General features: G+C 42.1%; 2 protein-coding genes across 4 annotated transcripts in view; one reads left to right on the top strand and one right to left on the bottom strand.

Annotated features, from left to right (window-relative positions):
* LOC138750547 (microtubule-actin cross-linking factor 1-like) overlaps positions 1-9201 on the bottom strand; it is a 38874-nt gene extending 29673 nt beyond the window's left edge. For both annotated transcript variants that reach the window (XM_069912638.1, XM_069912637.1), the window contains exon 1: positions 8957-9201. In XM_069912638.1, the coding sequence (XP_069768739.1) occupies positions 8957-9097 (141 nt within the window). In that variant the 5' untranslated portion in view covers positions 9098-9201. The remainder of the gene's footprint in view (positions 1-8956) is intronic.
* On the top strand, positions 157-8589 carry LOC138750546 (endogenous retrovirus group 3 member 1 Env polyprotein-like). Of its 2 annotated transcripts, none has more exons than XM_069912636.1 (2): positions 157-272; positions 6046-8589. In XM_069912636.1, exon 2 carries the CDS (start codon positions 6357-6359, stop codon positions 8058-8060), a length of 1704 nt encoding a protein of 567 aa, XP_069768737.1. In that variant the 5' UTR covers positions 157-272; positions 6046-6356; the 3' UTR covers positions 8061-8589. The 2 variants fall into 2 exon arrangements, with proteins under 2 accessions (XP_069768737.1, XP_069768736.1); XM_069912635.1 differs by lacking the exon at positions 157-272 and adding an exon at positions 322-994.
* Positions 9202-13449: the final 4248 nt, after the last annotated feature.

Genomic DNA, 13449 nt, shown 5'->3' on the forward strand with positions numbered 1-13449 from the left:
TACAAAGTAACCTTCTTTTTGTATACTTTATTTAAAATCAAATTCAAAATCCATAATAAAACACATCATATTAACATACAAAAATTTCCCCCATATATACCCCCCTCCCACCCCCTCTCTTAGCTCCCTCCCATCCTCTACAACCTCAAACTAAAGAAACAAACCATCATAGTCGGGTTTGATGTCACCAATCAACCATGACATATTTAGACCCATACATTTCACAGAGGGACCCGCACATTAACAAAAATGGTAGACGCATGGCGTAAATTGTAAGTTATCTTTTCCAATGGAATACATGATTGCAAGTCCATGTGTGATATAGAGAATTTAGGTTAAAAAGACTTAAGTTAAAATGTGATGATTAATCATAAACAGGGAAGCCAGAACGGACAGAGAGTTTACTAGCAGTCAAGGACAGAAGGAGCTGCTGAATATGTTTTTTTAAACCTATCTTTTCATGGTCATAGTGAGAGACATGCAGGAGACAAAGGATTGATAAGAAGTGTGAGAAACAGAATTCAGTGAATGTAGAGTTCACAGCGTACGTAACGAACGTGATAATTAATAATGCAGTTATACTCAGAATGTTTTTGTAATACTAACCAATTAAAACAGTATTAATAAGAAGGGGAAGGGCAAATAATAAAGGTATAAAAATCAATGCACTGTATGTATCGGGGCTTAACTGGTGAGAAACCAGTTGAGTCCAACTCTGCAGACTTGTAAATAAAGCTTGTCGTGTCATCAGTTTTAAAGAGACTCATGTGTGAGAAGTTTTATTTCTGACAAATGGGGGCTCGTCCGGGATCCACACTCCGGCCGTGAGGGGAGGCGAGAAGAGGGACATCGGAGGCGGTGCACCCCGCTGAGTTCAGCGGCTCCTAGTCCCTTGCTCGTCGCTTCGGGCGGCTTGAGCGAGTGGTATCCGGACAGGGTGACACGACAAGACGGAGAGGAGAAGGGTGACGGTTCAATCCCCGGGAAGACACCGGTAAGTGACGACTTACGATTGTGGTGTGGGGATTGGGTAACAGGTGTAACGGGATACACCTGTTTGGATAAAAACCTAACGGAATAGATTAAGTATAGATCTTTTGTCGTTGTGTGAGGACCCTGTCGCGGGACTCTAGGATAGACCCCAGGGAAACCTCGGCGGTAACCGAAGGAGGGACAGCACCTCCGACGAAGTGCCGAGAAGAGAGGGGTCAACCCCAGGAAAACCTCAGCGGTAACCGAAGGAGGGACAGCACCTCCGACGAGGCGTCTGAGAGGAAGGGAGTAGGGTCCAGAGCGAGAGGGTCCTCAGCAACGATAAACAGATCTAGGTGGGAAAATGGGAGGATCAAAATCTAAGGGCTCGTCTGAAAATTCAGGACAATTCCTGGGAGTACCCCTTGACAGCCCTTTGGGGAGAATGTTTGAAAATTGGGATAGTAAAAGATATCGGGACAAAAACAAGAAAAAGATGGTCCAATATTGTCTCCTTTGGTCAAAACAACCTATTAAAGGTTCCTCGGTCTGGTGGCCGAAATTTGGATCTGATGAGGATTGGGTTAGACAAGCATTAAACATATATGTAAATTCGAGACCAAAGGTGAATCAAGAAGAGTCAGCATATGCATTTTGTTGGGTTCCCTGGCCAGGATCCTTAACAGAATGTTTTAAATTGAGAGTGGCAGGAGAAAAGAAATGGGAACCTCTGGACAACCTTCCCCCTCCTTATATTCCCCCGGTGCCTACTGCGCCCGAGGAAAGCTTATTACCGGAGGGGAAAGGTGATGAATCTGATTGCCCCGAAGGGGGCCGGGATAAAAAGGATGAATTAAGGGAGTCGGACCCTAAACTTCCACCGGTAAACCGACCCTGGACAAGATCCCAGACTGGTCCAGGACCATCAAAGTTTTCAATAAACCTAAATCCCCTGAGAGAAGTTCCTATGGGAGGACCGGGAGGGGGAACGGGATATGTGAATGTTCCCCTAACTAGTACAGAGGTGCGGGGATTTAAGAAAGAAATGAAAAAGTTATTGGAAGATCCTATAGGACTGGCTGAACAGCTTGACCAATTCTTGGGACCAAACACATATACGTGGGAAGAGATGCAGGCAATAATGGGAACATTATTTTCACCCCAGGAGAGGCAGATGATTCGACAGGCTGCCCTCCTCATGTGGGAATATGAACAACCTGGGGACCCTAGACCCCATGAACAAAAATATCCCTTAAATGAACCCAGGTGGGACAAACGAACACCCGAGGGATTGGCAAGTATGAGACAATATAGAGAGTGGACAATTAAAGGGATACGGGAGGCTGTGCCAAAGGGTCACAATTTTACCAAGGCATTTGGGAACCACCAGGGGAAAGATGAATCCCCTACTGATTTTTTGGAGAAGGTGAGAAAGAATGTCCAACAGTATGCTGGTGTGGACCCTAGTACACCAATGGGTGAACAGCTTATTCGAATTGAATTTGTTTCCAAATCATGGCAAGACATTAGAAAGAAACTAGAAAAGGAGGAGGACTGGAGTGAAAAACCCCTAAGTGAACTGTTAAAAAAGGCACAAAAAGTATATGTGCAGAGAGAAGAAGAAGATCAAAAGAAGGCGACAAAGGTTATGGTACAGACTATCCGACAGATGAATGCTGAATCCAGAGGGGAAAGAAAACAAAACCTTCCTCTAAACAATCCAAAATATCCAAGAGAGGGAAGACCCCGGAGGTTCGTTAAGTGCTATTACTGCAATGAGGAAGGACACTTTAAGAGGGAATGCCCCCGATACAAGAGGGAATTGCGTGCCCTCGAACTTATGGAAGAAGATTAGGGGTGTCAGGGGTTCCAAATGTTAGGGACCAAATATAAGAGGGAACCCCTGGTAAAACTAAAAATTGGTCCCAAGGGAGAAGAGGTGGTGTTTATGGTGGACACAGGAGCGGAACGAAGTAGTGTAATAACTGTGCCAATCGGAACTGAGCCTATAAAAAGTAATTTGACAATTTCTGGGATAGAAGGGGCTCCCAGAATGGTATCAATAATTCCCCAAGTAACAGTGAAACTGGAAGAAAGAGAAGGGGTACAAGACCTCTTGTTATTACCTTCGGCTGGATTTAACCTCCTAGGAAGGGACTTACAGACTCTCCTAGGTTTGGGTGCTCTCCCTGTGGACGGAGAAGTGCGAGTCCACCTCTGCGCTTTAAAGGAAGAGGATGAACGGCAGATTGACGAGAGAGTCTGGTATAAGGAGGGAAATCGAGGAGGTCTGGACATCCCACCTTTACATGTCACATTAATACCAGGTCATCAGCCGGTAAGGAAACGTCAGTATCCTATTTCTTTGGAAGGGAGAAAAGGGCTACAGCCGGTAATTGAGACTTTAATACGAGACGGACTATTAGAAGAATGCATGTCACCTTATAACACCCCTATACTCCCAGTAAAAAAGTCAGATGGATCCTATCGCCTAGTTCAGGATCTAAGTTTGAATGCTATTGTTCAGACCCGCCACCCAGTGGTGCCTAATCCCTATACTATTATGAGTCGGATTCCCCCAGACCATGAGTGGTTTAGTGTTATCGACTTGAAGGATGCCTTCTGGACTTGTCCGTTAGAAGAAGAAAGTAGAGATATGTTTGCGTTTGAATGGGAAAATCCATGGACAGGTAGACGGAGACAGTTTCGGTGGACTGTATTGCCCCAAGGGTTCACTGAATCTCCAAACCTGTTTGGACAAATGCTAGAACAAATCCTGATGGACTATCCACAATCTGATGATTCCCAACTAATGCAGTATGTGGATGATTTACTATTATCAGGACCCAAGGAACAAGAAATGAGGGGAGAGACCATTAGACTCTTGAATTATCTGGGGAAAAAGGGTCTACGGGTGTCCAGAAACAAGTTACAGTTTGTTGAGAAAACTGTGATATATCTGGGACACCAGATAAATAAAGGACAGAAACGAATTACCCCTGAACGAATTGCGGGAATCACTAGAATGCCTTTACCCCGTAATAAGAAGGAAATAAGACAATTCCTGGGACTCTTAGGATACTGTAGGTTATGGATAGAGGACTACTCAGCTTTGGTGAAGTTTATGTATGATAAACTGACAAATGAAAATGACTATCCATTGAAATGGACCCAGGAGGAGGAGGGATGGTTCGAGGACTTGAAACATCGCCTAACACGAGCCCCAGTGCTCACTCTGCCCTCTTTAAAACAGCCCTTCCAGCTATTTGTCACTCATAACCAAGGAACAGCTGTGGGAGTTTTAACACAGGAAAAAGGCGGTCAGCGACACCCAGTAGCTTTCCTTTCCAAAATGATGGACCCAGTGTCTCGCGGATGGCCGACGTGTATCCAGGGAGTAGCGGCTGCTGCTCTGTTGGTAGAGGAAGCACGTAAACTTACTTTTGGAGGAAAGATGACTGTGTACACCTCCCATTCTGTGAGTGTTTTATTAACACAAACTGCCCATCGATGGCTGACTGATTCTCGCATATTAAAGTATGAAACCATTTTAATGGTTGGAGAAGATTTACAGTTTGCAAAAATTAATAGCTGCAACCCAGCTCAATTTTTATACGGCAGTGAAACAGAGAAAGAGGTGGAGCATGACTGTGTCGAGTTGACAGATCTTCAGACCAAGACCCGAGAAGACCTTTGCGATACTCCGCTGGGAGAAGGATATGAATTCTACATTGACGGCTCCGCCAGATGTGTTGACGGAATGAGAAGAAATGGGTATGCTATAATAGAAGGAAATACTTGGAAAGTAGTAGAATCCACGAGACTACCCGGAAGCTGGTCAGCACAATCCTGTGAACTATATGCCTTGCAGAGAGCCCTCAGAATACTGGCAAAGAAAATTGGAACGATTTACACAGATTCCAAATACGCATACGGGGTAGTGCATACCTTTGGTAAGATCTGGAAGGAGCGTGGTCTAATTACATCAAGAGGAAAGGAATTGGCACACGAACAGATGATTACTCTGACTTTAGAAGCCTTAACATTACCCCAAGAAATAGCAGTAGTCTACATACCAAGCCATCAAAGGGGAGATAACCCGACAGCAATTGGAAACAGACTGGCTGATGAAGAAGCCAAAAGAGCAGCCATGCAACAAGAAGTCCGTTTGCTGACTTTAATCCCAATAAGACAAGGCATAAAGACAGCTCCCATTTTCACTGCTAAGGAAGAAAAGAACATGGATCAGCTGGGCGCAAGCCAGTTACCTGATGGAACATGGAAAACACCAGATGGAAGAATTGTTCTAAATAAAGAAATAACTCGCAATATTTTAAAACACCTGCATCAACAGAGCCACTGGGGCACCCAAGCCTTATGTGACACAGCGCTTCGAGAATATGTGTGTAAGGGAATCTACACCTTGGCCCAACAAGAGGTGCAAAATTGTTACCTATGCACAAAAATTAATAAAAAGATAATGAGGACAGGGACCATGGGAGGTCAACCATTAGCCATACGCCCTTTTCAACGTATCCAGATCGACTTCACAGAGTTACCTCGTTCAAAGATGGAAATATCTGTTGGTGATAATAGATCACTTTACCCGATGGGTAGAAGCCTTCCCAACAATAAATACTACAGCCTCTACAGTAGCTCGTCTCCTCCTAGAGCAGATAATCCCCAGATATGGTATAATGGATTCTATAGACTCAGACAGGGGTCCACATTTTTCTTCAAAAATCCAGCAATTGATTTGTGATGCATTACAGGTCTCTTGGAAATTACATACCCCTTGGCATCCACAAAGCTCAGGGAAGGTCGAACGTATGAATGGAACACTAAAAATCCAATTGACAAAGTTAATGGTGGAAACTAAAATGCCTTGGATAAAGTGTCTGCCCCTAGCCTTATTAAGAATTCGTACTGCCCCACGAAAAGATGTAGGGCTGTCCCCTTATGAAATGATGTTTGGGCTTCCCTTCTGGAGTACAGTTGAGGGGTGTCCCACCTTGGGGGAAGGGGATATATTTGTTAGGAACTATTTACAGGCACTGTCACGCTCTCTTACAGATTTACGAAAGAGAGGACTATTGGCACAAACACCGCCTCTAGACTTTTCTTTACACAAAGTGGAACCAGGAGACTGGATTCTTATCAAGACCTGGAAGACTGAAAAGCTCCAGCCCCAGTGGGAAGGTCCATACCAAGTTCTCTTAACTACAGAAGCTGCAGCACAAACAAGAGAGAAGGGGTGGACACACGCATCCAGATTTAAGGGACCTGTAGAGGCGCCACAGGACCCTGATACGAACTCAGATTGGACTTGTATTCCTGGAGAAAAACCTCTTACCTTACGATTTCGCAAAAAGACTTAATTCACAATGTTATTGTTATGTTCTTTGATTTTTCTTAGTTTGCCTATGTCTTTATCAGGTGTGAAATGTAAGAAATGCAGAGATACAGTGGTCCTATTTCAGGACCACATTTGGGGAAGAAAGGAAGGTAATTTCATTTCCCATACCTCAGTTCCTGAGAAATGCTGGGCAGAAAATACCACCCAACATCCATATACCCCTTGTGTGGAAAAAGAAGGAAATAATATGGGTCATTATATACAGATTCCTAATACCACTCCTTTCCCTCTTAACGGTTGGAAATGTGACTCAAGCCCACCATGCCCTGATGGACTCTGGTTTTGCATACACCAACGTACTGTTCCAATGAAAAGTTACACTCCACACTTGAAATTGCCTGTCCCTTTAAGACAGCCGGACTTAGTTAGAGTCCATCCAAATAACCATGTAAGTTTCGGTAATGCAATTGGAGGAGATAACCTTTTTGTAGATCTGGCAACTAAAATTGCAGGAACTTTTAATGTAACTAATTGTTGGGTCTGCGGGGGTCCACGGATGTCAGAACAATGGCCTTGGTGGGGAGAACCTCTCAATTCATTGACCATGATTTCCCGCATTTGGACAACTAACCGAACGAGATCAAGAGAAACCTGGTCTCTCTCTAACGTCCCCTCTGGTTTTTATTGTCTCTCACGAGCCGGCAAATACCCAGTAGGAGAAAGTCCCTGCAAGGCTGTATGGATTCGCATTTCACCTGGTGTTTTCACTTGGTTTCCTAAACCTCAGACTTGGTTCTTATCCACTGTTTTTAAAACTAATTGCCTACCCCTGTCTAATAGCAGTATTCAGTTTTGGAATTGTACCACTTCCACCATCACAGGACCATACCAATCAAATCCTGTTCTTAAAAGAGTTTGGGAAAGGGGGTATGGAGTATCCCCAAATGGATTATTCTGGGTATGTGGTAATAAAGCTTATACTCGTCTTCCCTCACAGTGGAGTGGAACTTGTTTCCTAGGAATAATCCGCCCAGAATTTTTCCTTCTACCCCATGATCACGGTCATAAATTAGGCGTGAAGGTCTTTGATACATTACATCGTGAACCCCGCTCTACCACGGTACATTTGGGAGAATGGAGAGATGATTGGCCTCCAGAGCGCATAATTCAATATTATGGTCCCGCTACATGGGCTCAAGATGGATCTTGGGGTTATCGTACTCCTATATATATGTTAAATCGCATAATTCGCTTACAAGCAGTGCTTGAAATTGTTACAAATCAAACAGCTATAGCCCTGCAATTACTTGCATCCCAGCAAGGTCAGATGCGCTCTGCTATATATCAGAACCGTCTAGCCCTAGACTATCTCCTAGCCACGGAAGGAGGTGTATGTGGCAAACTTAATTTGACTAACTGCTGCTTACAGATTGATGATAATGGAAAAGCTGTTCGTAAAATCGCTGATAATATTCGTACATTGTCCCATGTACCGGTTCAAACCTGGCATCCTTTCCCACAATTTAATTGGATGGACAAATGGTTTGGAGGAACCTGGTGGCGTACCTTCTTGTGGGTCATCGGAGGTATTTTATTCCTCCTACTTATTTTGCCCTGTATTATTCCCTGTCTACGCAGCCTGGTGATTTCCATGGTCGAACAAGCTATGCAACCAGGGGGGATGGGAGACCCTGTAAGACTTTTATTTCAGCGTGAGATTAATGTATCATAAAACATTTATCTTCCCTAGCTTAGAATCCCCATTCATATCTATACATATATTCAACACATTTTAAAGAGAGAAAGGGGTGGATTGTGATATAGAGAATTTAGGTTAAAAAGACTTAAGTTAAAATGTGATGATTAATCATAAACAGGGAAGCCAGAACGGACAGAGAGTTTACTAGCAGTCAAGGACAGAAGGAGCTGCTGAATATGTTTTTTTAAACCTATCTTTTCATGGTCATAATGAGAGACATGCAGGAGACAAAGGATTGATAAGAAGTGTGAGAAACAGAATTCAGTGAATGTAGAGTTCACAGCGTACGTAACGAACGTGATAATTAATAATGCAGTTATACTCAGAATGTTTTTGTAATACTAACCAATTAAAACAGTATTAATAAGAAGGGGAAGGGCAAATAATAAAGGTATAAAAATCAATGCACTGTATGTATCGGGGCTTAACTGGTGAGAAACCAGTTGAGTCCAACTCTGCAGACTTGTAAATAAAGCTTGTCGTGTCATCAGTTTTAAAGAGACTCATGTGTGAGAAGTTTTATTTCTGACACATGTGCCATCTCTGAATACTTAATTCAATTTAATCTTTCCAGGTTATAGCTTTACATTTTCTCGCTACTGCCTATTCCAACTGAATAAATGCAATTTGAAATGTATCCAATTTCATTTCCAAACTCCATTTTACTTCATATGTCCCAATAAAAATTCCATAATTCCATTCAGAAAGGGTTTCACCTGATCACCTAACCATACTGAATGTAAAAAAGACCCTATCTATTCCCCACATTGAAAACACATATCCAAAGAGATAAATCTATACCTCTTCAACTTCTCAGGTGTTAAGTAAAGTTGATGAATAAAATTATAATGAACGAATCTTTATCTTACGTTTACTGGCTTAGTCACACTGTCCTCACATAATGTCATCCAATCATCCTGAGAAATTAAAACCGACAGATCCTTCTTCCTTTTACTTCTCACTTTATAAATATCCGACTTAGGCATCTTATTTTGTAATAAAGCATACATTTGTGTAATCAATCCCCTTTCCCCTCCTTCAATAATTGAACATTCAAATCTCTTCCTTCGAGGTAATCTCAAACTGTGTCCAAAATTATCTAGTAACAAAGTTACTAAGCATGGACCTGATCCATTTTTTCATTCTATCACTGATATGAAACAAAATTTCCAGCTTCATAACAATCTTCGGCCAAGATAATACCTTTCTTTTCCCAAATATTCAGGAATACGTGATTTATTTTTATACAAAGCTTATTTTAATACAAAGGGTTTTAGCCGAAATTTTGCCCTCAGCACCAATAGCAACGTTGGTCCGATACCATATTTCCATGAAATGTTTTAACACCGGTAAAGGATAATTTTGGAAAAGTTGAGCATTCCATTTATAAATAAACTGTTGCATTCTTTGTTCATGAAGCTGAGCCATTTGGATTTTAGCCCAACGTAAAGATTGTTGTGATCCAACCATTCTATTAATAAACTTGAATTGTGCCGCTTCATAATAATCCTGAAAATGTGGTAATTATAAAACTCCAAGTCTATTTTTGTATAGATACTCTTGCCAATTTACCTTTTCATAATAAAGATCTTCCCAGCACATGGAAATCCTTAAAACCTTTTAGGAATCCCACATGTAATTGATTGACAAAAATACTGAATACGGGGGAAAACATTCATTTTAAAACACTGTCGTGATGGACACAACCAAGAAAGACTCAGCCACCACATTGAAAGCCATTAATGACGTTTTTATTCAAATTCAGCCCGCGCCCGCTTAAGGGCAGCCTAAGCTCAGTCACCTCGTGCATTGTGATATCAGAATCGCTGCCCCAGGCGTGCGCTGGGCAGGTGACTTGAGGCAGGGAGAAAACCTTGACAGCGCCATCTTCCCATGGCTGCTCCGCCATGTGGCGTTATACACCATGGGAGACTGCGCCGCCACATCGCCCTATTAAAGTTATCAGTAAATCTTTCCACCTATTTAAATCTAATTTAATTTTATGCTATAATAGTCTATAATTCAACTCATATAAATGATCTACATTTATCCCAAAATACTTAATTTTATCCAACCGCTTAAATGTAACAATATCTGCAGTTTGCATAATCCATTCTTGTCAAAGGCATCATTTCACTCTTATCCCAATTAACCTTATATCCTGATAATGCACCACACTGTTCCAACCTTGCATGTAACCTTCCTAACGACTGCGTAGGATTTGTTAAATATATCAAAGCATCATCGGCAAATAAATTCATTTTATACTCTTCCTCATTTGCCTTAATATCTTTAATATCACCATCTTGTCTAATCATTCGCGCTAACGGTTCAATAACCAAAGCAAATAAAGCCGGTGACAAAGGACACCCTGTCAAGTTGATCTAGATAATATAAACGAAGAAGATACTTGTCCATTTGTCACCACTCTAGCCAATGGATTTTTATATAAGGCCTTCACCCAACCAATAAAGAGTGGCCCAAATTTAAATTTTTCCAATACCTTAAACAAAAATCCCCATTTTACTCTGTCTGCAAGGTAACCTTGATTAGAGAGAGGCATTAGATTAGATGTATTTTTTAGATTTAATTTTTCGAGTTGTTTTCTTTTTCTTTTTATTCTTTTATTTTGTACAATTTATTTCAATAAATGGGTTCACCATATAGATTATTTCTTATTACATTACAACTTCGATTATCTGAAAGGGCTGTGACCAACCGGCTGCTGCCGAGAGGCCGCTCTCCTGGATGACGGCAGGACAAGGGATTCTTCCAACCACTTGCTGGGAGTGAGTGGTATGCAGTTTGATGGGAGAGTTGGAGAGAAAAGTCAATAGGGGAAGGTAAAGAAGGAATAGAAAAAGAGAGGGGAGGGAGTTACCTGAAACGAGAACAATCGATGTTCTAATTTCACGTGCAATAATTTTTTTTTCAACCTGAGAGGTTAGTTTGTCTCTGAAAAATATTTCAGATAAATGCAGATTCCTGATTTGTTTTGGATATCTTCATTTATTTGAATTTTTGTAAACTTTTGGATAAATGAGGATTTCAGCGAATCTGATTTTGGATGATTGGAGTTGGAGTGTAATTGTTTTGGAGGTTAACAAGTCATCCTGAATGTAGTTTCATTAACTTTGTTTTCTTCGCGTGTCCTTACTCGTAATGGAATGAATTGTCACGTGGTTTTCAGATTTCTGTATGTATGCTTATATGTTAAACTCAATAAAAACATTTTACCAAGAACAAGCATGTGGTCTTGAAGGTAAAAGTCACAGTTAAAACTTAATGACTATTTTCAAATCCACTGCAAAGCATTATCTTCATCATGTGAACCATGGCAGTGAACAGAACAAAAGTATCTGGAAAAAGCAAGGCAAAACACCTTTCAGGATTGGCCCAATGAACATTGGTTCAAGGGTTGCTGAAGGCATTGCAACTGAACACATGGCACAGGGTCAATCCCCAGAGACATTCAGATTTCACACCTATACACTCAAGGCTGAGGTTTCTGACTTGAATTTGATGAAAGGCAAACCACAGATTCTTGGTGCATCTTTACGAAGAACACTCTTGTTTTGATTTCAGCTAGAAAACCAGGACTCCAGTCTTTCATCAGTCTTTCTTCCAGGGCAGAAACCAAAGGAAAGGGCACATTCTTCTGGGGGTCCTTGGTTAATATTTACTCTTAAATCACCATGGCAGAAACACAGAACATAGAACACTGCAGCATAGTACAGGCCCTTCAGCCCTTGATGTTGTGCCAACCCATATATTCCTTCCTAAAAAAAGCACTAAACTCTCCCTACTCCAAAACAATAAAGAGAATTTAATTCCTGCCTTTGACAGCCAATTGTTCCCAGAAGAAATATTAAAAATAATTATACTTCAAATGTAACAACAGAAAATGTTGGAAATAGTCAGCAGGTTGGTCACCTCCTGACTTGCTGGGAGTTTCCAGCCTTTTCTGTTCTTATTGAAATATCCAGTAATTCCAGTTTTATCATTTACACTTTAAACCTTGGGGATCCTTTGTGCTGTGAAAGGAAAGAGAATGTTTTTCATTTTAATTTACAAAAATAAGACTATCTGGACCCATTTATTAAGTAGGAATGTATAAATTCCAAGTAGGATTCACTTGTTGATGACCTTGTTTAAGTTTCAGAATAAATGAAGCACCCAATCTGTAGATGCTTTGGAAAAAGATAAGACAAAGCATAACTGATTTACCAACACTGAATTGGAGGTAATTAGCTGCGAAACACCAAACTCTCCTTATAGGATGAGTGTCTGATGTTTACGTGAGTAATGAACCTTGTGCACACAGTACAACTTATGTTCATTTCGACATTGCCTCATAGAAGGTTTCACACGTGACCGAGAGTACCTGCTGCGTGTTTTCTTCCCTGCGGTCGACATTGAAGTCTGACGATTCCTCCGCAGCAACTCGGGAATGAAACCACCTGCCTCTGATCTTCTTGCAGCAGTTGCACATCATTCTTTTCCGAGGAGTGAGGGATCTCCTACTCTGCTCCTCTTCCCCAGCCACTCGTGCCACTCGTAGACAGCACAAGGCATTGCCCATTCTCCTGCAAGTCACACGCGAGGTGTTTCCAGTGACGTGTGATGTAGTAATTCAAATACGTCACCACCGTGAGCCTCACTTGGCCAAAAAGCCCTGGTATTCGGCAAACACTGTGCCACGCGCTCGCACCACGTTCAACCCTCACAATGAACACGACTGCAGTCTCAGCAACTGGGTTTGCTGGCTGTGTGATGTCATCAATGGGTTTATTGTTACACAATAATACAGAAAGACAAGTGAAACCATGGCAATCTCCCAATATTTACTCTCTCGCTATGATGTCACAATGAGACCCCAACCCCCCCACATTCTCGGAATGAATGTACTCAAGGGGCAGTTTATATTTGAGGGTCTCCCGCCAACCATTGTTGTCGGGGCAGCCAGGTGGACTCCTCTTGTCATTGCCCCTCCCTCCCAGGTAGTCTGCACCCACCTGGATCGGGTGCCAGGGGGCTATAAGGAGATCGGGGAAGTGATTGATACCCTCCTCTATGAGGGGGTGTGATAAGACAGCCCAATCTGGCCTGTCTGTAATAAAAATGGCACGTGGTGTATGATACTGTAAATTGGACAAATTCACTCCCCACCCCCCCACCCCCACCCCCCCCCTACTCACTCTTGCTGCGGTCGTTTTCGATGTGGTTAAATTGGTGGAGGATATCACGGGCAGGGGCGACAAACCCTGGTATGCCGTGGTCAACATCGACAATGTGTTCTTCTCTAACCCATTAAGCCCCAACTCCCAGGACAATAGTGGAATCCTACACAGGTGTTCTGTGG

This window comes from Narcine bancroftii, unplaced genomic scaffold (assembly GCF_036971445.1).
Source record: "Narcine bancroftii isolate sNarBan1 unplaced genomic scaffold, sNarBan1.hap1 Scaffold_165, whole genome shotgun sequence".
NCBI classification, from domain to species: domain Eukaryota; kingdom Metazoa; phylum Chordata; class Chondrichthyes; order Torpediniformes; family Narcinidae; genus Narcine; species Narcine bancroftii.

Bases quoted from the DNA above. Each gene is read 5' to 3' on its own strand.
- LOC138750546 (XM_069912636.1), top strand. From the start codon at position 6,357: ATGTTATTGTTATGTTCTTTGATTTTTCTTAGTTTGCCTATGTCTTTA.